The sequence below is a fragment of the Drosophila subpulchrella genome, chromosome 3R (assembly GCF_014743375.2).
Source record: "Drosophila subpulchrella strain 33 F10 #4 breed RU33 chromosome 3R, RU_Dsub_v1.1 Primary Assembly, whole genome shotgun sequence".
NCBI classification, from domain to species: Eukaryota; Metazoa; Arthropoda; class Insecta; order Diptera; family Drosophilidae; genus Drosophila; species Drosophila subpulchrella.
In genome coordinates, this window is record NC_050609.1 from 18911151 (window position 1) to 18936383 (window position 25233).

Consider the following 25233-nt stretch of genomic DNA (forward strand, 5'->3'; position numbering starts at 1 on the left):
GCCCTTTTTTCGGGTGGTTGGATGTCCTTCTGCCTTTTGTCTTATCTGCAGTCTGAACTAATGAGTCCGGGTTTTTGGCCAGGACTCGCCGGCTACGGGTGTGGTCATTTGGCCAAGGGTTGCTCTTTATACTTGCGACATGTCAATGCGATTTCCCAGATTTTTATGCGACTTTTCTCCGGTTGGTCAAGTGCCCGGAGCTCATTATAGGGCCATAACACATGGTCAGAGGACATTGTCTCGGCCAAAGGATTAGTCCTGCGAGACGTAAAAATTAACTTGCCTAATTTTCATGACTCCGAATTAGGCTAATTTGCAGCCAGGGTGGCTTGTGGGTTTCTTGTTTTGCGGCATATGGCCGGCAATTTCCACGGACATCAACACCTCGGCAGCAAATGTGGCATGAAATTGGAAAAATATTTTCATTTGTGGTGTGGAGTGTTTAACCCTTTGGTGGCCCAGCCAGTGGTTTACAATGAAAGCAACTCTCCGTCCTCCGGACCCATTTCCAAATCCAATCTCAATTCCAATCCCGAAACCAATCCCCATTCAACTGTCACATTAATCGTTTGTTTTTGGTCACCAACTAAACGTTGCTTAGCTTGACATTTTCCTTTAACCGTTTTCCTCCCTTTTTCCGGGCCGTGTCCTTTTGTTGGCTCGTCCTTTTATTTTTGTTTCTGTTTCTGTTTGTTTTGGTCTGGTGAGGCTTCCTCCTGTGACAGTCTGCGTCTCCTGCTCCGGATAATTTATTGCTCCGGCTGCCGTGTCGTGTGTCAAAAGTTTTTATGTGGAAATCTGTCTATGAATGAGGCGGTTGCCGTATGTGTGCAGGATGCTCAGATGCCTGGAGGAGAAAAAAAAAGGAAAATCCGAATCATTTTCGAATTTTTCTGCAGTTTCATTCGGGCAACCCTCGCTTGATTAATTGAGAACGCCCCTCGGGGAGTGTTTGCTTTGACTTTTGTTTAGGATCATCACAATAGTCGCCAAGTCAAATAGATTTACCATCGCTCATTTGTTTGCACAGCGGCTAAATGCCACTGCAAAATGGCTGCCACTGGGAGATTGGAAAATCAGAAAATACGAAAATCGGAAAATCAGAAGACCAGAAATTCAGAAAGCGAAAGTGACGCCGACACTTGTTGTCACAAAACTCTTGCTTGACATGTGCAAAACGCCCCCGACAAGCAACGCCCACCTCTATTGACACTTGCCACTCATCCAAACTCGATACCCACTCGAAAGCCTTGAAAACATTGTAAAACTCGGGCGACAACTGGCCGACAAATGTCACCGCCAGCTGACAGACGACGACGATTTTTCCAACGACCTGTCAGGCGGCGGGAAAACCAAACACCAGGAAAATCTCATTCAAACTCAAATAAGTCGCTGGCCAAAATGCTCGGGAAATATTTACACAAATAAAAATCGCCTTGCTACGTGATTTTCGCTGCGTTTTTTCGAATTCTCCGTATTTTTTCTCCGTTTCTGTGTTTTTAGAGCGTGTCGTTAGGAAAATATTTTTACGATACGAAGAATGGGCGATGACGACCCATTTAGCTCAGGTCGGAAATCGGATTTGGGAATGGGAATGAGAATGAGAATGGGCCATCTATTAAGATTCATTCAGCTGTGTCTTCGAAATCAAAGGTTGCAATGAGGCGTTCACTAAAAAATGAAAGAGGAATTGAGGATGCAGTGGAATTGGTGCGAGAAGTGTAATCTCAAATAACAAACTAGGGGAAGATATAAAAGATAGTTTGTATTAACGAATTAACATATAAAGAAAATGCACTAGATCACTTTACTATTCTTAATTATTAAATAAATACTAAATATTCTATCAATAGCTTTATTGGGTTTGAAGAAAGAAGTGTTTCTTATAGCTATACAATTAAGTTACCTAATCAATCGTGGCAAAACAATAATTTTGAAAAACAATTTTTCCGCTTAACACAGCCAGGTTGTTTGTTTAGAAATTTTCCACCTAACATCCAAGACGCTCATAATAAAGCAATGAAATTTTAATTACCCCAAAACGCACTCATTAGAGACCATAAAAATACTTTTCACGGGGAAATTTGAATTTCCAACGGCATGTGAGGCTGTTGTCGTCGGCATTAATTATGCAACTGGCAATAAACTAATTGAGCCATGGGCCACTTCCAAGGGGGGTGACATTTGTGACTCCTAGCGGTACCCGAGCCCCCACATTCCCCCGCTCCACAAAGTATCCGGCTAATTGTTTCAAATGTCGCCGCGGGTGTTTGCTCACTTTAAAAACCACATTAAAATGACAGCATGTGAGAAGGCCATAAATTTCCAGCGGTATGCAAAGGAAGTGGCCGAGAAGATTTAGGAGGAAGTCGGGACCTCGGGACCATATGGGTGCACACCTTCTCCTTTCTGGGGAAGACGGGAAAACCCCCAGAAATCAATTGCCACGGCCATAAATCTGTGACGAAATGGGTTTTCGGGTGGGGAATCTTGTCAATGACTAATTAATATCGAAATAGGCGTGACTAACTACGGCAATTATTATGTGGCGGGGCAGCAAATTACTTGACTCAATGGGCGCCGCTAGATTTATGGGGCCAAGAGTCCAGGGCGATTCCCTCGATTAACTTTCCCCGTGGCAACACTTTCGGCACGAACTGAAGTTTTTATAATCCCGCCCCTGGAAACCATTAAGTTGGCCTCCTCCAGGGGCAATCCGCTTTTTAATCGGGCTAACCAAGAGCCCATTTCAGACGGCGGTGTCATAAATCGTTTTATGAGCTCTTTTACAGGCTACTCTTTTCTTTTCTAGGATATTAAGGTTTGGTGAAAGTTCTTCACTGACTGGAGGCTTTTCACAGGGGGGAAATATCTTTAAACACTTTAGAACTTGCTTACCTTTTGTATCCTTAATATTTCAATCAATAAATTAATAGAAAGGTCAATAATGAGAGTACTTTTTTATGTTAATGTTGAGATTTAGTGACCAAGCAATATATATTTTTGGGCTTTTGAACAAACCCCGGTTAAAACATAAATTTTTTTGTAATTTTCTCTTGCCTGCGCTGGCTTGTTCTTTTCAGTTTGGGCCGAAACCGGCGATTTCCGTGATAGTCATAGCTCCATGACCGCCGTAGCAAATAGTTTGGATAGCACCCACTTGAACAACTTTCAGACGTCGTCGACATCCACGTTAACGAACCGGAGTCGGGATCGCAAAGATGGTGAGTAGGCGAGTCCGTAACCCCCTGTCACAGGTCCAAACCCCATAGCACCCAAAAACATACTATTCCCAGACCGAATCCGTTATCTCCGGGGTCCCCACCGATAAGGAACATAATTTATAATAATTTCGGAAAGCGTGGCCAACGATTCCACCTTTGTCGGCGAAATTTACTCGGCCGGGTCCGTTTAGTTTTCGATTAGACTGCCTTTGATTTGCCACCTCACGACGACAGAAAAACCAAAAAAAAAGTGAGAACGGAGCCGAACGAAAATGATATTTCACAGGGGCAGTAATTTAGTTTATTTGATTAAGTTTTCGGCAGTTTCGATGTCGATGTTGGTCTCGCTTTCCGGGCCCTACAACACTCAGCACAAAAAAAACACAAAAAGCACGCCGCATGATCGATGACATTCGGGAACATACATTAACTGGTTATAAATCTGTTTGGGGCGGTTCGTCTTTGAAGTTCCTTTTGGGGTGGTGGGTGGTTGGGTAGTGGGTGTTTGCTGGCGACGCCTGAAGGTTGCATGGCAATTAGTAACGGTGCTCCGATGACGCCAGAAATCAGAAGCCGCTCGAAGACCTTTCCCTACCGAACTGCAAACCCAGACAGACGGCATAGAACAGCATAGCAACTGCAATTGGTGGGGAAACAGAAGTGACTCTACCTTTTAATCTTTCGAATTCTGAATCATCCAATCATTAATGAAGTTTTTAAAAATGTTCTTTACTAATCTATAAAAACAAATATATTTTTCACACAGGCAACCGCAGTGTGAACGAGACCACGATCAAGACAGAGAACATATCAAGCTCGGGACACGATGAGCCGATGACCACCAGTGGCGAGGAGCCCAAGAACGACAAGAAGAACAAAAGACAGAGGCGCCAGAGGACGCACTTCACATCGCAGCAGCTCCAGGAACTGGAGCACACCTTCAGCCGGAACAGATATCCGGACATGTCCACCCGCGAGGAGATCGCCATGTGGACCAATCTTACAGAGGCTCGCGTCAGGGTGAGTACACTGAGATAACTAGAACTAGGTCTCAAGAATATATCAGTTCAATTTATTTTGATATCCAAAAAGCAAAATCGAATATTCCATTATCACATTAGAAGATCCTTATGACATGATAATATTAAAATGTATTGAAAGTTATGGTGCATCAGAAAACACCTTTGAATAATAATCTAATTTTTAGAAATAACTAAGTTTTTGAAACTTTAAGTGTTGAGAAAACTTCCCCATCCCTGTGGACTTTTCACCAACGTTACCGCGTTGATGCTCGAATTAATTGCCAACCAAGCCGCAAACGGCAAACAAACGACGGCTGTCCTGGCATTCCGGCCACATTATGCCGCCATTATAGTCCGTTAGTCCGGACCCCAATTATATTACGGACCGCAGGAGTCGCGACCGCAATGCAGCCGCACAGACTCGTAAATATGTCGCCTCGTTTGGCGTTGGCTTAAACCCAATACGAAAACGGGGAGCACGGCCAATATGGCCAATATTCGTCCCAAAAAGCCGAGCCGATTTCCCTGCGCCACCGGGGATTTATGGGCGGCCATGGGGGCCAGGGGGCGTGGCAGGTCGGGGATAGAGGGCAGGGGTGTTGCCATAAATTGACGCAGCTAAAACTGCAGTTGGCAGCGTTTGCAGCATTTGCTGTTTGTAAACCGCGGGCTTATCGAACGGCCGACCTCAACTGAACTGAATCGGAGTGTTTGCTCAATATCCGTTCTATTGACATGGGCCCGGGCATTTGTCCATGTCCGAGATACAATAGTGCACGATGGTATTTGCTTAGCAAGGTATATTGTATCTAACAGCATTCTGGTTTATAATAATATAACTATCCAATGCCCTAATGATATAAAAATAATAATATAAGTACTAAAAATGAATAATATTTTTACTATACATATTATTATTGTAATATTTATCAAAAACAAAATATTTATTATTATCTCAGATCTCTTAATTTAAAAATCTTTTGAAAGAACTACAAATATCTTGGGTAAGCCCAAGTCTCAGAACCCATAGTCTTTGATCGACTGTGCGTAATGTGGAAGAAGAACTAACAACAGGGCCTGGAGTTGTTCAAGATATCTTGGCCACACAACAGTTGTAATTGTTTGTAAACACGATAGTTAGTTGGGCAAACAATTGGAGTTGTGGCGCCAGCGCGGCAAATACTCTCCTGATATCGAAGATATCGTCTATCTGTATCTATGCCCATTTCCATTTCCACTTCCATTTCCATCGCCGTCAGGACGGAAAGACAATCAGCTCAGCAGACAGGCCGAAGATATGATAGACAAATGATCGATGATCGGCGATGATTGCTGATGGTGATCGGGTTTGCGATCATTGTCATTGGACGTATGGCGACATCAGCGTGGCATTAATTGTACAGCTAGAAGTGGTTGAGCAGCGGGAGTTTAATGGGCCCGGAAAAGCAGAACATCTGCGAGAAGGCGAATCTTTCATGGTTTTCCTATGCAAATTTCCACGGACCTTCGCATATGCCCAGAATTCGATGGAGCCCCCCTTTGCACTTGACGACATTTATAAAGAAATTAGCTGCGGCCCAGAGTGACAGGGGGAATGGGAAAGGCCGGGAACGACGTCAATCTAAACATGTGTTCCTCGCATAAAGCAGCTAAATGCATAAAATATTGATACAGTTTGTTTTATGGTCCATTATATGATGATGACAAAACGGTCGCTCAGTTTTCCAAAGACCTTTCCACCCTCCGAAAATGCAAAACAATGCCCAGACTATTTGTCATCGCCACCGAGGGTTGTTTAATGAATTAGAAAACCGCACACGAATTAATGATGATCGCGATCATGCCTTTGCGAGTGTCTAAGGGGTGGCTCCTGGCTCACATTTGACTTTGACTTCTCGGATGCCCATTGTAATAGCGGAGGCAATAAAATTTATCAAATATACAAAAGGATTACGGGGCAGTGGCAGTGCAACTGCGGGCCGGGATGGGCCTTATAAATCTGGCCGGGCTTTAAACTGTCAAAAAAGAGCAGCCCCGTCTGAAGGGAGAACTGCCACTGTTTCTGTTTCGTTTTCCGTTTCTATATCTTCGGGCCCTGATAGCTACTAATCCGGGGATTTACATGCGCCGGCAATTATGGCAATATGTTCGTCCCGTCTGTCCCATTGTCTCCCCGCCCCTTCTCTTTCACTTTTTAATGTGTCAAATAGAACTCACTTTTTAATTCAATTACCAGCCAAAGACTGGCAAAAACAAGGCCCATAAAAGCATTTGTCGCTGCCCTCCGATGGAAACGGAATCCAGTCCACGGGGTTGTGTCGAGCTATCGAGTGTTTTTTGCGAGTTCTTTTTATGGTCAGGTGTCGCCAATGGCCCGGAAATGGGAACAGCATTTGCCAATCGCCGGAAGTGTATAAAAAAGCCATTGGAAGTGGCCACAAAGGAGCCACAATATGCTGCGATGATTGCAGTTCGAATGGTTCAATGTGGTGGATAAGTGGGGGAGGAGGTATCTGAAAGGTGGAGGGATAAACAAAACAATTTTTACTTTTTATAAACTATAGACATGCGTTTTTAGAATTTTAAAAATATTTAAAGCAGTATTTTGGTTAAACCATAGCTAAAGATAGTCTAGCCTAGAAACTCTAAGTCTCTAAATGTTGTGTCTTAGCTTAAGATTCCTAACTAAGAACATTTTAATCTTGAATAATTTAATATTTCATAATAATATTTATAATATATTTATCGGAATATTTTTAGCTTAAATCAGGGATCCAAAATATTAAGAAATTCTGTTCAGTAAGGTCAACTTAATTCTTACAAATACCAAACCATGACAACCTTTTGACTTTATTTACTTCTGTAATAGCCATGATTAGGCTGCTTTTTCGTTCACATATGCTCGTATCTGCAGCTGCAGTCGGACATCGGAGCAATTAATGCCGATGATACTGGAGTATGGCAATATATCTGTGTGGTCATACAGACAGTTAAGCACACGGGGAGACGGCGCTGCGTGGAGTAGTTCACGTATCGATGTTATCTGGTGATTTTCACTCGGGCACAGCTATCTACAGAGAAGAACCCCGGAAATGAGAGCCCGGGCCATTTCACATTTCCCATTCGGCAAATAAAAAACGTATTTAGCTGCAATTTGCGGCCATCAATCATGAGGGCCGCACAAAAAATGAGGGCCTAACTTCTGCCACATGGCCACTTTTTGGCCACTCATATTCTCTACTTTTTGTGTCCACATTTTACCTGATGAAGCGTTGCAGGAGTTGGCCATCGAGTGTCATTGATGCTTTCATCAAAACCAATTAGGATTTTCCACAGGACCCTGACCCGTTGAGTGGAAAATTGCGCTGTTTTTTGCACTCTCTCATATTTCACTTTTTCACTTTGGCGCAGAGTTTTCCCTTTTCGTTTTTTTCTGCAGGCACATCAATTTGCCATCAGCGTTTTCCACTTTTCCGTCTGCCTGGGTTTTGTGTTTTTTGCAACTTTGGCAACTTGCTAAATGATACGTGAAAATGACAGCTGACGAGATCGATGACGTTAGTTTTGCATCCTTGATGATGCAGGAGATCCTTGAGCTCCTGATGCTGATGATGATGATGGGGCTGAGCGATGTACCTTGACAAATTGACACATTGCGCAGGCAGGGGATTTGATTCAGGGGTCCTGGGAAAATGGAAAACTCTCACTTTCGCATTTCCTCCGCTTTCTCCTCGCCAACCAGCTCATGCGATTTCAATTAACTGCCGCAACTAATTAGATTAAAGCAATTGCCGCACTAAATTCGCTTTGCTGGCACGCGGCCATAGTTTTTCACTTGTTAACCGGCTCGGAATGTCTCAATTTGGGTTTTCCCAGGCGAAAACAAACACTTTTTGCATAGATCAGCGCGTGTCGGATTTTAGACACGGCAGTTAGGGGTTTGGGGAGTTCACAGGACGCAGGACGCAGGATATGTAGGATATTCGGTTGTAGCAAGGGGTGCAGACCTGCATTGACCATAAATCTGCAACCCCGCTAACTGGAAACGCGTTGATTTAGGGACAATGTGGCAATGCGGCAACAAGCCATGAAATTCGAATTTGCAGCTTTAATTACTCTCAACTTGTATCTCTATCTGTGAGAACCTTTCCTGGGTTGGTGGGTACATTTGTATCTTGAATGTATCTTAAAGCCAGGAGAACTCGAGAGCAAGAAACTCATCAAAATGCTGCCAACGTCTGCGCAGCTCTTTGTCATTTGTATCTGTATCTCCGGGCCAGAGTATCTTTGTCTGCCCCCCAAAAGGCATCCGTATCTGTGCAAACTTCAGTCATAAATTACAAAGTTGCCATTTTGTTTTTATCTTCTTTTCTCTGTGCTGTGCACTTTCTGTGTGCAAAATAATTTTGATTTATTTTTTGCGCCCTCGCAACTTTCCTCCCACTTTTTCGGTGGTGGCAAGCCGAGTTTATTTATATAAAGCTCTCCATTAAAAAAGGCAGCCACAGCCACATCCACGGGGCTGACTGGGAGTATTTATGTATATATTTGTATATTTATAATTACTGCACATGCGTATTGCGGGGAGCGCTTTTTGGGGGAAGTTTTGCCATTGCCGTCGTCTTTGCTGTTCGTTGCCAGGGAGATACATAAATTTTCAAGTAATAAATTATAAAAGAAAATGGCCGACGGGGCAGCTTAAAAACTGCGAGCAAGTCGCGATGTGCAATAAGAGTTAAATTGCTGGATTTGGGATTTTAGTTTCGCAAGTTTACATATAAAAAGGAAATCTTCTTCAATAAATAAGACAGAAATAAAACGAATTAGTATAAGTTCTTATATGCTCTTTAAATAGTGCACAGAGACAATTCTAACGTTCTCATCTGAGTTAAATATGTTCTTAAAAATATAACGACATTTTTAAGTTGAAAATGTTTTTATTTAGCTCGAATCAAGTTGAATGGACGGTACTTAAGTACATTGTATGTACAAATAAACTATTAGTTCAGTCCTAATCAACAATTTTTTAAATAAACTCAATATAACTTTTCTCTTCCAAAATGTACCTACACGGTTTTTATGAACGAATGTTCTCAATTCAAGAACAATGTTTTCAATTCAGGAACAATGTTCTTGGATACTTCTCTGTGTGTATAAATCCACTCATTTTAAAGTATTTGTATATAACTTAAACCATTTCATCAAGCTAGAATTCTAGACATGGTTAGAAAGATCTGAACTTATTTTAACTTGGTATACGAGAATGGAACATTTTATTTTATGATAGGATCTTGCTTTTTGATAATTTATATATTTATTCTATGCTAATGGATATCTGTTATTATATAATATATAATAATATTTAAAAGTTTCAACAAATCTAATGAGTACCCCCTTTTCCCTCCCCAGGTGTGGTTCAAGAACCGGCGGGCCAAGTGGCGCAAGCGGGAGCGCAACGCGATGAACGCGGCGGTGGCGGCGGCGGACTTCAAGTCCGGCTTCGGGACGCAGTTCATGCAGCCGTTCGCGGACGACTCGCTGTACAGCTCGTACCCGTACAACAACTGGACCAAGGTGCCCTCGCCGCTGGGCACCAAGCCCTTCCCGTGGCCGGTTAACCCGCTGGGGTCGATGGTGGCCGGCAATCACCACCAGAACTCGGTGAACTGCTTCAACACGGGGGCCAGCGGGGTGGCGGTGAGCATGAACAACGCCTCGATGCTGCCGGGGTCCATGGGCTCCTCGCTGAGCAACAGCAGCAACGTGGGGGCGGTGGGCGCCCCCTGCCCGTACACCACCCCCGCCAACCCGTACATGTACCGCTCCGCCGCCGAGCCCTGCATGAGCAGCAGCATGAGCTCCAGCATCGCCACCCTGCGGCTGAAGGCCAAGCAGCACGCCTCCGCCGGCTTCGGCAGCCCCTACTCCGCCCCCTCCCCGGTCTCCCGCTCCAACTCCGCCGGCCTGTCCGCCTGCCAGTACACCGGCGTGGGCGTGACGGACGTGGTCTGAGAAAACGCCCTGGGTGCGCTGCTCAACCAGCACCAGCACCACTTGCAGCACTTCTCGGGCGGATCGGGGGTGCACCACGCCGCCAACGGGATGCAACAGCACGCGGGCAACATGTTGCAGCACAACAACGGCGGCAGCCTCCTCCTGGACCACTCCGAGCTCGGTTTGGGCCCCTCTAGCCACCCGGACGAGGGCAACCACAGTCTGGAGGGCAGCAACAAGTCCCCCTTGGAGGCGCCCCTGGCCAGCAGCAGCAACAACAACAACAACAACAACAACGACAACGACGACGAGGACGTCATCGATTGAAGAACGCTCTAAGTTGAGGGGGAGGAAACCAACTAAATCAAACTAAAAGGCAGCCTAGCCCTAAGCATTCATAAATAATTTTAGATGTTTGCCTAAACTAAGGATACATAATAACGAAAATGAAAGCCCTATCCAAAGATACATATTTTTGAAGAACAATAATTAAATTTACCAAAAAGAGAGAGGTTACTCTGTTTTATTTGCATTGAGATTAATGCCAACTTCGTTCGCGATCGCCCCCGAAATCCAGCAATTAAGTGTTTTTGTAAATAAAAGCAAATATCTAGGTGTAAGCAGCGGAACCCCTAACTAATCAAGCCAAATAGTCAGCCCAAAGAACATATAGTCGCTCCTAGTTCCACTTTCAGTTCCCCATCGTAAATATCGTATATGTAAACCAGAAACGTATCAGATTGTAAAGCAGCTAAGGCCAAAAAAGGAAAAGTAAACTAACGCTAACTATATATCAAGCCGTAGCCGTTTTTAAGGAGTTGTCTAGTCGTATAGATCCGCATATGGCATATACCACTACTGTCTGTATATGTACCATGTATATCCCCACTAAAGAGCCCCGTATAAATATAAACTATTTAATAATTGTACACTTAATATTACTAGTTATAGAAATTGAATCAAAAGAACAATAAAAATTATGGAAAAAAACGCACCCACACGTCGGAATAATGAATTACGAGGGCAAATTGCGGTCAACCGCTGGGATAACGAATGGCTTTTTTCCCGCTGGGAAAGCTGGCGGAATGGGAAATGGAAAAATTAAAAAATCAAATTGTAATTTACAGCCGCCGGGGGTGGGGCGATACATGCCAATTCGGCGGGGGGAGGGGAACTTAATTTAAAGCAGCTTTTCCTCCCCCGAAAAGTGTGCAAGTGCTTAATTCCAAGGTGGACCTGGTGGTCCTGGTGCAAAAGATCCATCCATCAATTTATTCATTACAGGGAAATTATGTCGCATTTATATGCACCCCGCCAAGTGACAACCCCCCGGAAAATCACCGCACAATAAAAATAATAATAAAAGGACATCCGCGTCGAGGGGTTGCTTTTGGAATCCTGGTTCCTGGGCATCAAATTTGAATTTCATATGCTGCCCGCCTTGATTGAAGTCGGCTAATAAAGTGCCCGAAAAGGGAAAATCGGGGGAAATGGAGTGGGATTTCCCGCTGCGTTAAGCATCCATTTAGGGGGTGCTGAGGCCAAAGGGGGGCTAAACTGCGACCCGGCGACCATTTGATTTATTTTATTCCCCTCTGCCCGCTGTTAATGTTTTAATAAGATTGATTTTATTGCCGCCCCCGTGTGCGTGGGTGGATTTGGCCCTGCTGCGGCGTCAAAGGGTTAATAAGTTGCGCTCCAGCTGTTTTAGCAACTCTATTATTGTCTCCATTTCGGGATGGCTTTCAATTTGATTTGAAATTGGAAGATCTCTTTGGAAATTTAAGAGTTTCGGGGAGTTTTTGTGAATCCTATCTGCACTCGCTGTGGCGCCATACACACACTCGCGTAATTAACTTTTCGGCGTAATTAATGCCGAGCCTAATTATTGTTAATCAAGCTCAGGCCGTCAACCAGGCAGAGCAGCCCAAACAGGCCGCATAATGGATGAGCCGCAATTAAAATCAACTTCCTATATATATATTTCCATGGGTTGTGGGGGAAGAACAATGATAATAGCAGCGTGAGTCACACGGAAAAAAGAATTGTTAAAGAACATGAAAAATAAAGTAGGTACTTAATAAATATAAGACTTTCTTGAATATTTAATTGATACCTCAATGCCCATGTTAAACATTAAATACTATTGCAATTACTTACCATATTCTAGGGTAACGTCAAAATATCTTTTAATATTTCTTTATAACAATACTTTTTTAATCCGAGATTTATACAATAGTAATTACTTACCATATTGCAGGTTAAAGTCAGAATATCTATAAGTCTTTCTTTATAACACTACTTTTTTATGGCTAGGTTGATACAATACACATACTAAAATTAGTATTTCATTTCTTAGGGAATACGTATTATTATTTTAAAAGGCCTTTTATAACTTAAAATTTTATCTCAGTTTTGAAATAGAATGAATATAAGAACTCAACAATAATTGATATTTTGATATAAAAATAGACTGCCAATTACAGGTTACAGGTTATTTCTTAACGTGTTTTCTCCCATCCATCTCAAGACCCATTCGCGATTCTCTCATTTCTGCCAAGGAAGCGCCATCTTGAAACTGTCTTAAGACACGACGCATGCTGTCAGCCATTATTTGCCTATCCCACCCCCTTGGAACCCCATACCTCTTGTGGCCCCGACCATTCGGAACCCCTTACCATTCCATATAGAGACAATCAGAGAACCAGTCGAGCAACCAGGCAAGTTCTTCTCCCTTTCACTTGAGACCCCGCCTCTTGGCTGATTCCCCATCATTTACTTTGTCAGTGTGCGGCAGCTTCATCATTATTATTGCTGGCCCGCTTCTTTGTTTGCAACATACAAACCCATCATCATCGCCGTCATCATCATCGTCTTCATCAGGGTCTCCATCTTGGCTGCTGTATTTTTCCCTTAGGTACTTGTCTTTCTTAACTCATTGCGTTGGCAATAAATCTTCGACGCTCTTATCTGCCAGGCACACAGTTTGGGTTCGGATTTACCCCAATCCATTCCCTAGTTTTCCCCATTAACTGACTTTCACTTGGGCCATATGTCAGCTCTTTTTCCCCGCCTTGAAGGATCTGTAGCTGTATCTACATCTATGGCACCTGCTTAGACAAAGGGTTTTCGGCTTAATGAGTCGCCGACGATTTAAATTTCAATTCCTGAGCCGCTTTTACTGCAGCAGCTTTGGGCCTCATTAAAATTCCGCCTGAAATATTAACTAGGAAAAGCTAAGTAATTGTTTCGTTCGCCCAATAAACAAGCCCCAAAAACGAAGATAATAATACAGAAGTGTCCCAGCTGCCGGTTGACCCCCATTTATGGCCAAAAACAAAATGATGGCCATAAAACTCGTCTCATATTTGACTGGCCTTTATTTATTCATTTCAAATTTACTTGTTGGCCATTTTATGATGCCAAATTTTGACCTAAAAATCATAAAAATTGTAATCAAAATGTTTGCCCAGTTTATGGCCGACCAGCAGAAGAAGGTCAGGAGGTGGTGAATTCTAATAACGTCTAAGCGCGGGTCCGGCAGAAGGAAAAGTCCGGAAGGAAGGAGGAAAAGAGGTCCGGGGCTCAACGCTTATGGCTTTTTAATGGTGCCGTGTGTCGGTTTTGTGGCAAATAAAATGGCGCACATTAAAAGCGGGCCAGGAGGAGTACCAGTCCGCCCATTGCAGTGGCTCCCGCCCCCTGAACCCCGACCCCTGGGCATCTGGTTTCATATTGGGGTCATGCATGGCAGCCCCGGGTAAATAAAAAATACATAAAAATATTTTACGAGCCTCGGGACTCGGGCCCCGAGTCCGGGAATAGAAGGAATAGACAGATGGAGCCCAAGGAGCTGAAAATTATAGGATAGTCCCCCGAACAGAAGGGGACTTCGCTGCGAGATTGCAATAAAAATGGCGGCAAATAAAATTGACAATATTGTCATGCGCGCGATTTGATTTTGATGCCAGTGGGGGATTTGCAATCCTTGGACTTGGCAACAAAATGAGGAAGTTTTAATTTACTTGAAAGTTGGGGGAATCAGGCTTGAGAAAAGTATACAAATTAAATAATCAAGAAATCATAAATGAGAAATTTTTCAAGTTGGTAGCCAAAAAATATGAGGAAATTATTAATATTGTTTTTGATTTTCTCACACTTTATGTGGTGTTTTCTAAAGATAGTAGATTTTTATAGTAAAATCCAAGGCACACAGCCCATAAATACTAGGTAATAAACGCCATTTGGGCTGTGCAAAACCCTATAGTTTAATTCCATTTAATATACTTTGTTGCGAGTCTTTACTTTTGTTTTATCTGCGATACTAACTTTTTATAGAGCAGTCCTGGTGTTGATAAAACGCGTTAGAAGTGGTGCGCAAAAGCCGTCGGCAAGACACTAAAAGGTTTTCCCTTTATCAGGGTACCCCATTCGAGATCTCCCCCTACAATTCTAAAACCCCACCCACTCCTATATCTTCGAGAGTGTGGAGCCAATGATTATTCCGGGTTTTGTCATTTCAATTCGCATTATCCTTTGCACTTATTTTACTACTTTGTGCGCTACTGCTTCTGTTTTCCCCCGCCCTTTTCCGCTTTTCCTTTTCCCAACTGTAACTGTAATTGTGGGCTGGAGTGGGTGGCAGGGAAAAGGAAAAGGGGGTGTGTTTGTGTAATGGCGGGTTGCGGGTGTCCTTCCCCTCCCCCGCCCCTCATTGTCCTGTCGAGTAACTCGTATTGTCATTGTGCAAATAAAATATGTCACGAATCGCCCACTCCCCGCACGTTGCTTTTTGGGTCCACCCCAAAAAACCCGAAACACGCCCTGCTGAGTGTGTGTGTGTGTATCTAACCTTTGTGCCCATTGTAGTCCTTTGTGCAGGACTCACAGGACTCACAATGAGAGCAAATGTTTTGGTTGCTTACGAGCATCAAGAAATGAGAATCGTTTTTATATAAACTTGACTGGCTGAGGATGGGCGGTTGATGTGGTTAAAAGGAGTCAGCCAGCCTTGATTCTGCTCGGTGCACTGAGGGAAAATATTGGAAAATACTTCTGTAATATATCAAGAATTATTGGAAGTGTGATGGTAACTTTTTATACATTTTAGGTATCCTACAGATATTTTCGCTTTCTAAAAGTCAATAAAAATCGAAACTTTATCATCCTTTCTAGTTCGTATCTATCTTTCATAAGCTAAGTGATCCAATTTAATTGCCCCTGCATTTTATGGCAGGAAAGCCCTTGCCTTTTCCCGTTCTCCAAAATTCATTCAAACGCTTTACACTTGACAAGCCAGGGAAATAAACAAACTACACAGGAAAGCCAATGCCAAAGCCAAATCCAAATCCATGATTTCAGCTGCCAAATCCTTTTCAAAGCTGCAGCCAGGTGAAAAATAACGAAATATTGTATTTTTCATACATTTTTATCAAATATAAATACACACTCGTGTGCGGGTTGTATCTGTATGCTCGCATATGCGGAGGGCGGACCACCAACTACACAAGTTTATAAAAGACACTCGTCCGCCCTCCCTTTTTGTGTCTTTGTGTTGAGTGCTTTTTGGCTAAATGCGAAATCGATTGGAAAACAATTTCCAATTTTTAAAGAATTATCGCCGCCATATTCGCGCATGCTGCACTAAATCACACATAAGCAACCTCTAAATCTGCTACCCAGGACCCCGAACCCAATCCCCAACCCCGAGCACACACATGGCAACCTTTTCGCAAAGCTTTTCCTTTTTGGCTCGTTTATTTCCTTTTTATTTTCCCTTTTCCCGGCTAGCAGCCACCAGCCACCAGCCACCAGCTCCCAGCAATATTTTCCATTTCATTTTCTGCGCGGTTGGCAGCGCGTTTAGCTTTGGCTGCATGCCTGACTGACTTTCAGTTATACCAAAAGTATATACATTTATATCTGCACACAGAAAACACACAGCAGGGGCTAAGACATACAATCAGAAATGGGAAATGGCTAAAAAATGGTATGAGTTTAGTGCAAAATATTAAACTTAAGCAATGAAAAGGAGGTTTAAAACATATGTATACCCCTATTTTATAAGAAATTGTATCCAAATGCCCTATTTCATACGAAACTGAAAAGTTCCCAAGATATGTTTTTTATAAAATAGAATTTCTCATTCTAGAATTTTTGAGACATTTTAGAAAACACTCCTTTTTTGAGTTTCATGATTAATTTAATTTTTCGAATAAAAACAGAATGTTATCGTAGGAAATAAATGTTTCTTAGCCTTGGTCATAAGATTTTCCTGAATTATTCTTCGCTGCTCTCCGCATGTCCTTGGGTGTACCCTTATGGGTGTTATCTCCACCGCAATAGCAACTGAATTCCGGGAGAAAGGAGCTGGGGTTCCATGGGGGCTGGGGACTGGGGACTGACGCAACCCGCAGCCATTTAGTTTTATGTGCCCGTTCGGTTGGGTTATTGCACCTTTGACTCGGCTCCATCGCCATCTAAATTCGAGCTCCACCTTCGACTGGAGGTGTCACCCCGGAGGGCACATGGCCACAAAGCATTTCGCATGTGAGGGCCATTTATTATTATTTGCTTTCGGCAAATGTGAACCCAAACCTCGGCCGCAAGTATTTCCTAATCAGGTTTTAACTACTAATAGGATTTCCGAGGTGGCGAATCGTAATTTACATGGCTTTGGCCGGGATACCCGAAGAATTGAATTGGAATCCAGAGCAAAGCTGCCGCTAATGTATTGCAGATTATGGCAAATCCCTCGGGCACTTCCCGTCCTTATCCCCAAAGTCCTGGTTCTCACACGTGTCCTAGCACTGAGTGGATCCGATGGAGACCCCACTGAGGTCCCTGAAGCGCCTGAACCGCTCGACCCTCCGCTGGCGGAGGTAGCGCCTCACCTCGAAGCCCACGTTGCACACCACCAGGCCCATCATGATGGCGGTGATGACCCCGGCGAAGATCAGCAGGAACCAGTGGAAGTAGCAGCTCATGGTCACCGGCTTGCGCAGCCAGGCGGTCCAGGATGCGGTGCACTGCTCCTGGACACAGCGCCCCCGGAGGTTCCTCACACACCCCTTGGCACAGCACCCGTTGGGGCTGAACCTGCCGCAGGTGGTGAGCTCGGCCAGGGGATGGGAGCAGTTGACCGCCTCGAACTCCCCCGAAATCCCCAGGACGAACTGGGCCAACAGGCAGCCCAGGGTCAGCAGATGGACCGACATTTTGCACTCTTGCAAATCACAGGTTGTAAGTCATGTTTTGAACTCTACAGAATTTTGGAAATAGTCAACGAAGGGTTAAGCCAGGGCTTACTGTACAAAAAAAGGTTTAGTTTTTTCTGAAAATATTTAATTTTCCATAGAGCAAAGGTCATGCAAATTCAATTTATTCTTGGCTAAGCTTTAATATAATATATTTTTCAATTATTATTTTTTTTTATTATATAATATTAATACATTTTTCAAAACACAATATAGCCAAAAGAAGTATTAAATTATTAAAAGTTTGCTTTTACAAAGTTTGGATTAATAATTATCTTTAATATTTAAAATTCACTTCGCTGTTTCTGGCCTTCAAAAATACCCAAGTTTTGGAAAATATTAGATTGTTAAAAGCTTTATTCTGAGATTCACTCAAGAAGAGTATCAAATCTTGAAGTAAATACATGATTTTCACCCCTAGCTCACTCTTTTTCGCTGTTTCTGGCCTCCAAGAAGGCCCTAGCTGTTTCGGCCCTCTCCTGCGCCTCAATGGCCTCCTGCTCCTGCTCCTGCGGATCCTTCGGCGGAATGTACTCCGGCGGATTCTGCTCCCCGGGACTCGGGATGAAGGGGGCATGTGGCCAGATGGAGGGCTTCGCCTGCAGCAGCCAGAGTTGGTCGAGCTGTTGCTGGAGATACTGAACCGCCTTCTGATGGCGACTGGCCATGGAGTAGGTGCATCCTAGCCAAACACAGGTGAGCACCACCGCGCTGGAGAGGATCAGCACCTTGGTGGAAAGGGCTTCCAGTGGGCTGTGGGAATTTTCGGAGATTGGCCGCTGCAATGCCAGTGATTCCCCAAACAGCAGGAGCAGCAGTAATTTCAAAGCGAATATGTGTTGCATTGCTCGCAAATTGTTAAACTAAAGCTGTTTCCGTCGAGGGAGCCGGCTTTATAGAGCCCACTTATCACTGAAATGCTCCCTTGCGACACTAAAACACAAATCACCCATTAGGAACCCTTAAAAGTCTAAAGAAAACCATAAAAACAATTCATTGATAAATATTCAGAACAATTAATGTATAATTATTCTTGGGACCTATGACTTTCCTGAAATAAAATTAGCCTTGCCTATTAAGTGAAATAAAATATACAATTAAATTATATATAATAAGAAGTTAATACCATTTTCATTTATATTCATGTTACATCAGAAATGGATTTTAGAGTTTTTAGCCTTATAATTATTTAAGGCCATCAAAAAGTCGTCTCAAAACTATTTCCAAGTTCCATTTCTGCGTTGTTATAACTTTCAGTTGATTATTGAATTCCGCAGGGCTTAATAATTGTGGCTGCATTTCCGGGGGGAGGGGCAAGGCGTCTGGATCTTGATTGTAAGTGCCACATCAGCTCGCAATTCACTTGAAATCGAGCTCAAAGAGACCGTAAACCAAATCGGCATAACAAAGTGATTCTAATGTAATTCGTGATTTTGCATAATTATAAAGTTAATAATTAAAATGGCTGCGTGCACGAAACCGAAATGAAAACATTAAAATTTAATGTTGATTTCGGTCTGTGCAGGTGCGCTGGTTATTTGGCATTTACAGGGTGGATTTACGAGGAGGGTCCCTCTATAGGCAAATAACTAATGCGTAAATATTAGCAGGCCCACACAAGCCGCCCCCCGGCCTCCCCCATAAATTTGAGACACATATGCAGTGCGTTTGTAATAAGCAATCAATTATTATTATTGAATTTCGGGCATGGTCAGGTGCAAAAAGCGGGGGCGGTGGGCAGTGGGCGTGGCAGCTGGTCAACGCCACTAATGCGTCTAATGAGAATTTAAGCACACTTCAACCCTCTCGGTGCGATTTGAACCCAACCCCCTCGGAATTTCGGTATTTTGCGTGGATTTGCACAGCACACAAATAACCCCAAGTACAGTTGTGCTCGCTGCGAATGCAAATGCAAATACAATTACATTCCGAGCCCATTTAGCGGCATTTCGGTTTTGCTTTCATATATTTTCCAATTTGTTAGTCGAAACGGCACAAATCTGTGATTTGTGGTCGGGGCTCGGGATTTTGGCAGAGTGAGTGGTTGCCATACCTTTTTAGGGAGATGTTGGGAAAATATACTTTATAATCTAAATATTTTAACACAAAATATCAATTATAAAAACATTTTAAAAATGTTTAGTGTATAAAGTAGCTTAGATTTTATCAGTTTTTAAGATGGGAGCTTATATAATCATTTTCGTAAAATACAACTTTTTTTCTGTGGCTTTAATATTTTAAAATTTTAAGATCACTTGGAAATTTCCTGTGGCAAATAGGCAATATTATTCTTACAAAATGTATTTTATAAAATTTCCAAGAGCTTTATAGTTTTTAAAGCCCATCAAAAATACCAAACAGAATAGACCCCTTCTAGCTTTCACTATAAGTGGATTCCAAAACCCCCGCAAATTCTACACCACTTAAATGGTGTTCGGTTCATGTGACCCTGCTAAACCGACATCGTTAATGATAATTTAATTATTGCCCGGCATTTCGGGCTTTGGCGACTTACGCACTCCTGCGAACGAGAATCCTGCGGCCTGGCTAATTGCAGCAAATCTGCTTTGGGTCAGTTAGTCGTCCTTATTAACTGATAATTGCAATCACCTGGCTTTGGCCACCAGGTGGGCAGAAGGCGAGTGGCCCTCGGAGGTGGGCGCATAAAACATAAAGCGGGCAAAGCCGCGAATATCGCCATCCATTTCGAAGATACGGGCTGCAAACAGTGACATTTCCCAAGCGCGATAGGAACTTAACTCGCAAATGGATTCGGATGGGGCATTGTAATAATAAAACAAAAGTGTCAGCCAAAGATATCGCAGGATATGCGCAATCCATATTGAAAATTGATTTAAATTTTTAATAGGCATCAGGCAGACGCTTTGATAAAAGTGCCAGTACGCGGAATCGCACAATCGCGGGCTTACCTCGCCGGAAGATATATCCGGATCCGTATCCGGGGATCCGCAGATCCGCTCTCCTGACGGGGGCTCTAGTTAAATATGGAAACAATATCGCATCGAAATGCCAACTGAAATCGGCTGAAACTTGCAAGTGAATGCCGAACGCGATATGAATATCTATATGGCTATATGGCGAAATGGCATCCTGCATGCCTGCATTTATATTTGTTTTCGGAGCTGTCAAATCATATTTTAATCTGTTTTGATTGCTGACTTTTGTGCGAGGGATTTGGCTGCAGCCCGACTGCTGCAGCTGCCACAGCGGAAATGCAGCGGAAAATATTGCATTTTATTTTATTTATGCAGAAAAAAGGAGTCGAATTTATATGGAAAGCTCGTGCTCTTTTCCCGCCGCCCCCTCAGCCTTCGATTTTTCCGCATTTTCCGCTCGTGACTCCAGTGGCTGTGTTGTGTGCGCTTTCCATTTGTTTCATTTGATGTGCCAGAGTTAAGCAGTAAAATCCACTTTTTACGAGTTGTCCCCGGATTCCTCTGCCGGCCACTCCCCCTCAGCCCCGCCGCCCCTTTTCGGGAGCTTTGTGTTACTCATACGAGCGTAAGAAAAACCAGCGGCACGCATTCAGTCGCTAAAATTTGTCAATAAAATATAGAAGGCTAGAGGTGAGCGAGAAGTCGAGAGATTTTTTAAAATCATTGTAACAAAAACTAAAGGAGAAAACTAAATATTCAAAAATAAACTTGATCTTTGGTCATGAAAATCGATAGCCATATACTACGAGCAACAAACATAAGTATAGTTCCTTTAAGTTTCATTTCTAGCTTATCAAAGGTGTTATAAAGTTTCCGTGATAGAAATCTATTTCTATCCTAATTCCCACCAATAATCTTATAAATGTCCCATATTTTGACAAGCGATCTAAAAACTACTTCAATGAAAATGGCTAAAGAAGGTTCCTAATGAATTCAAAACTTATAATAACTTATTCTTGATATGTTTTTGAATACAAGAAAGTGATATATAAGATATGAGACCTAAACGCGAAATGAGATTAGTTATTCAATATTAAAGAATGCATTTCAGCGTAGGTATCCTCTGGATAATTTTCCCTGTTCACAGTTCTGTATCTTGTAATCGCAGGCAGTGGATATCATCACTAGCAGGTCCTTTTCTTCCCGTCTCGGTCTTCCCCAAGGATCCCCGCTTTCCACGCGGCTTTGGCAGTGACTTAAATACACATAACCATAGATGCCCTCGTCCTTTTCCCGCTCCTTTTCCTCGTCTAGATTGTCAACATATTAGCTTCAAATTGCTAAAGTTCTGCGACTTTTGCCGTTGCCTCATTTTCTCACGCACGCACATTGCTGCCCTCTCTTTCTGCCCACATGCTGCCTCTCTTTCTATCGCAAAGCAACCGTCTCTTTCTCTCCCAAAGCCTGTGGGCATCGCTGTTTAATGTGGTGTTGCCAACTATTTTAGCCAAAAGCTCACACGGGTTGCGCGGCCGGGTGATTTGCTTGCTTAGCTTAACGTGGCCTGGAATTTCAGGGGGCGGAAGACAGGGGGCGGGGCGGGGCTCTTCTCCGGCCATAGAGTCCGTAGTCCGTAGTCCGCAGCCCAACCATCCGGCTGTCCACTCCCATCTCCGGCGGAATGCTTTCGCTTTTGGCGTTGAAGCGTTCGGTTGACATTCGTGAAATCTCTTAAAATCCCGAAGGTCGTTGCCAGGGATTTTCTCAGATTTTGCTAGATTTAAATGAATTAGTTGCTTTGGCCGGGCTGGCCGATTGATTTTCTGACCTTTTCCGTTTTTTTTCTGGGCCGCAAGGGGGGTTTTTCCGCCGAGTGAGTAGGCCAAATGCAATTGGGCTTAAAAGCAATTGCAGCCATGACTCATCATTAGCTGCAGCCGTCCCCTGGATCCCCGGAACCCCATAACTCGCCCCTCGGAATGAGTACAAATGGGGGTTCCCCCGGCAAAATAATATGGATGAGGCCAAATTAGACACGCGGGGAAATGGAGAAAAATGTCCACTGCATTCTGCAAGTAATTAAAATATGAGAAAACAGTTTCAGCTGCCCCATAAAATATTCCGGAGTCAACAAAGGAGGCGAAGCCTCATGCATCTGCATTTTCCGGCTTTCCGGAGTGTGGAGATGGAGATGGAGGCCGCTCCTTTGCCGGTTGGTCAGGCTGGGGGGCTTAAAAAAGCATCAAATTTCATATTCAAAATGGCACTTTACATGTTCAGCATAATTTATAAATGCACGCAGCGCCGGAAGAGCAGAGACACCAGAGCCCGGCTACAACAAACATGAAATGTGCTGCGGTGGCAATATTTTTGAAGCAACATTGTCGACACTCCGGAAAAGGGGATTCAGCAGGGGCAGGGGGCGGGAAAGGGTGAAGGAGGCGGGGCAGGAGCAGGACATCGATGGCAGCATTGCTGTTGTCATTCGCCGCCTCTTTCTGGTTAAGGGTACTTCGAATATGGGGTCCAGGCTGATGCTCCTTTCTTCGGAAGCCAAATCTAAAATTGCGGTAATGGTTTAGGCATCAGGGATATCTAGTTTTTGACCAATTTTCACAAGGGGTTACATCACGTTTTTTGCGAAAAATGGTCAAAAAATAAAGTTTTTATTTTTATTTTTTATTTTATTACGAGCTCAACGCGGTATGACATTCAATATTTGGACAATGTTTAGCTTTGTTTCGATCAAAATTTTAACTTTTTTTGGTGGAAAATTGGGACTTAACTTATGCGCAAAAACAGGAACTTTATCGTGTGCTTTTTAGCCGTAATTTCGATAAAGAAAGATCCTGAGCAATAGGAATGACTGTTTTGATCAGCTAACAACCAAAGCTAACGATATGCATCACTTTTGGGTAGATTTTCGGATATCTGCATTTTGGTAATTTTTTGATTTTTTCATAAGGGGTTACATCACATTTTTTTGCGAAAAATGGTCAAAAAATAAAGTTTTCATGTTTGATAGCCAATTGATTGGGATTTTTATTACGAGCTCAACGCGGTATGATATTCCATTTTAGGACAATATTAAGCTTTGTTACGACTAACATTCTGACATTTTTTGGTGGAAAATTAGGATTTAGATTTTGCGCAAAAACTGAAACTTTTTCGTGTGTTCTTTTGCCGTCATTTTTATAAAGAAAGTGCCTGAGCAATAAGAGTGACTGTTTTGATCAGCTAACAACCAAAGCTAACGATATGCATCACTATTGGGTAGATATTCGGATATCTAAATTTTGGTAATTTTTTGATATTTTCATAAGGGGTTACATCACATTTTTTTGCAAAAAATGGTCAAAAAATAAAGTTTCTGGGCTTGAACGCCATTCGATTGGGAATTTTATTACGAGTTCAACGCGGTATGACATTCTATATTTTGACAATATTTAACTTTGTTTCGACTAAATTTCGGACATTTTTTGTTTGAAAATTAGGATTTAAAATTTGTGCCAAAAAAATGAAGCTTTTTGTATGTTTTTTTGCCGTAATTTCTATAAAGAATGTGTCTGAGCACTAAGAATGACCGTTTTGATTAGCTAACAACACATGCTAACGATATGCATCACATCTGGGTAGATTTTGGGAAATCTAAATTTTGGTCAATTTTTGATTTTTTCATAAGGGGTTACATCACATTATTTTGCGAAAAATGGTCAAAAAATAATGTTTTTAGGTTTGAATACCAATCGAATGGGAATTTTATTACGAGCTGAACGCGGTATGACATTCCATATTTGGACAATATTTAGCTTTGTTTCGACCAAAATTCTGATATTTTTTGGTGGAAAATTAGGATTTAAAATTTGTGCCAAAAACAGGAACATTTTTGTGTGTTTTTTTGCCGTAATTTCTATAAAGAAAGTGCCTGAGCAACAAGAATGACTGTTTTGATCAGCTAACAACCTAAGCTAACGATATGCATTCCTTTTGGGTAGATTTTGGGAAATCTAGATTTTCGTAAATTTTGGACTTTTTCATAAGGGGTAACATCACAATTTTTTGGGAAAATTGGTTAAAAAAAAAAGTTTCCATGTTTGATAGCCAATCGATTGGAAATTTTATTACGAGCTCAACGCGGTGTGACATTCCATATTTGGACAATATTTAACTTTGTTTCGGCCAAAATTCTGAAAGTTTTTGGTCCATATTAGGATTTGTTTCAATTAAAATTCCATACTATCCCATTTCTTCTTTTATAAATCCAGATATGAAATCTGTAGGAGTACCTACTTTGAGTTTGGGTAAAGGTATTCCAGTTTCGTTTCGATTTGGCGACTCGCGGCCAGTTTATCCTGGTGTGGACGTTGCAAACAGCAAACATGCCGCAGTCCTGTTCCTGCCAGCCACTCCTGCTGCTCCTGGCCCTTCCCACTCCGCCTCCCCTCCGTTGAACCCTTTGTCCAAGGTGTGTGATGATTTTAATGGCCTCCGAGGAGCAGGGGTGGCGGGAGGGGCCTGGCCAACATGTTGAAAGGATTGCTGCGAGTTACGCCATGACCAGGCCTACACAGTGTCCTGCCATCCTGACCATTCCGACCATCCTGCCCATCCCGACCATTCCGACCCCTGGCCATGTCCTGCCACAGTTGATTGGCTGTTATTTTGGGTGTTGACGCAGCCGGAGGAGGCGACTGTTGAAATTTGCATATCAAAAACGGCCAGGACAGCCTCGCCTCTCTGTGTGTGTGTGTGTGTAATGTCCTTTTGCAGGATCTCTGGCTGTGCCAGCGGCTCTATGAATTTATGAACATAATATAAATTTATTTTTGCAAACTTTTCA

General features: G+C 42.9%; 3 protein-coding genes across 4 annotated transcripts in view; 1 reads left to right on the forward strand and 2 right to left on the reverse strand.

Annotated features, from left to right (window-relative positions):
* Positions 1-11234, forward strand: part of LOC119563180 (pituitary homeobox homolog Ptx1) — a 20137-nt gene extending 8903 nt beyond the window's left edge. The window contains exons 3-5 of one of the 2 annotated variants that reach the window (XM_037876451.1): positions 3069-3224; positions 3991-4244; positions 9656-11234. In XM_037876451.1, the coding sequence (XP_037732379.1) occupies positions 3069-3224; positions 3991-4244; positions 9656-10258 (1013 nt within the window). In that variant the 3' untranslated portion in view covers positions 10259-11234. The remainder of the gene's footprint in view (positions 1-3068; positions 3225-3990; positions 4245-9655) is intronic. The other variant, XM_037876452.1, reaches the window with a different exon arrangement.
* Positions 11235-16449: 5215 nt separating this feature from the next.
* LOC119554995 lies at positions 16450-17558 on the reverse strand. The gene has a single exon (XM_037866138.1). It carries the CDS (start codon positions 17455-17457, stop codon positions 17044-17046), a length of 414 nt encoding a protein of 137 aa, XP_037722066.1. The 5' UTR covers positions 17458-17558; the 3' UTR covers positions 16450-17043.
* A 106-nt stretch (positions 17559-17664) lies between these two features.
* On the reverse strand, positions 17665-18341 carry LOC119554372. Its single transcript, XM_037865255.1, has one exon. The coding sequence runs from the start codon at positions 18339-18341 to the stop codon at positions 17919-17921; it is 423 nt and encodes a 140-aa protein (XP_037721183.1). The 3' UTR covers positions 17665-17918.
* Positions 18342-25233: the final 6892 nt, after the last annotated feature.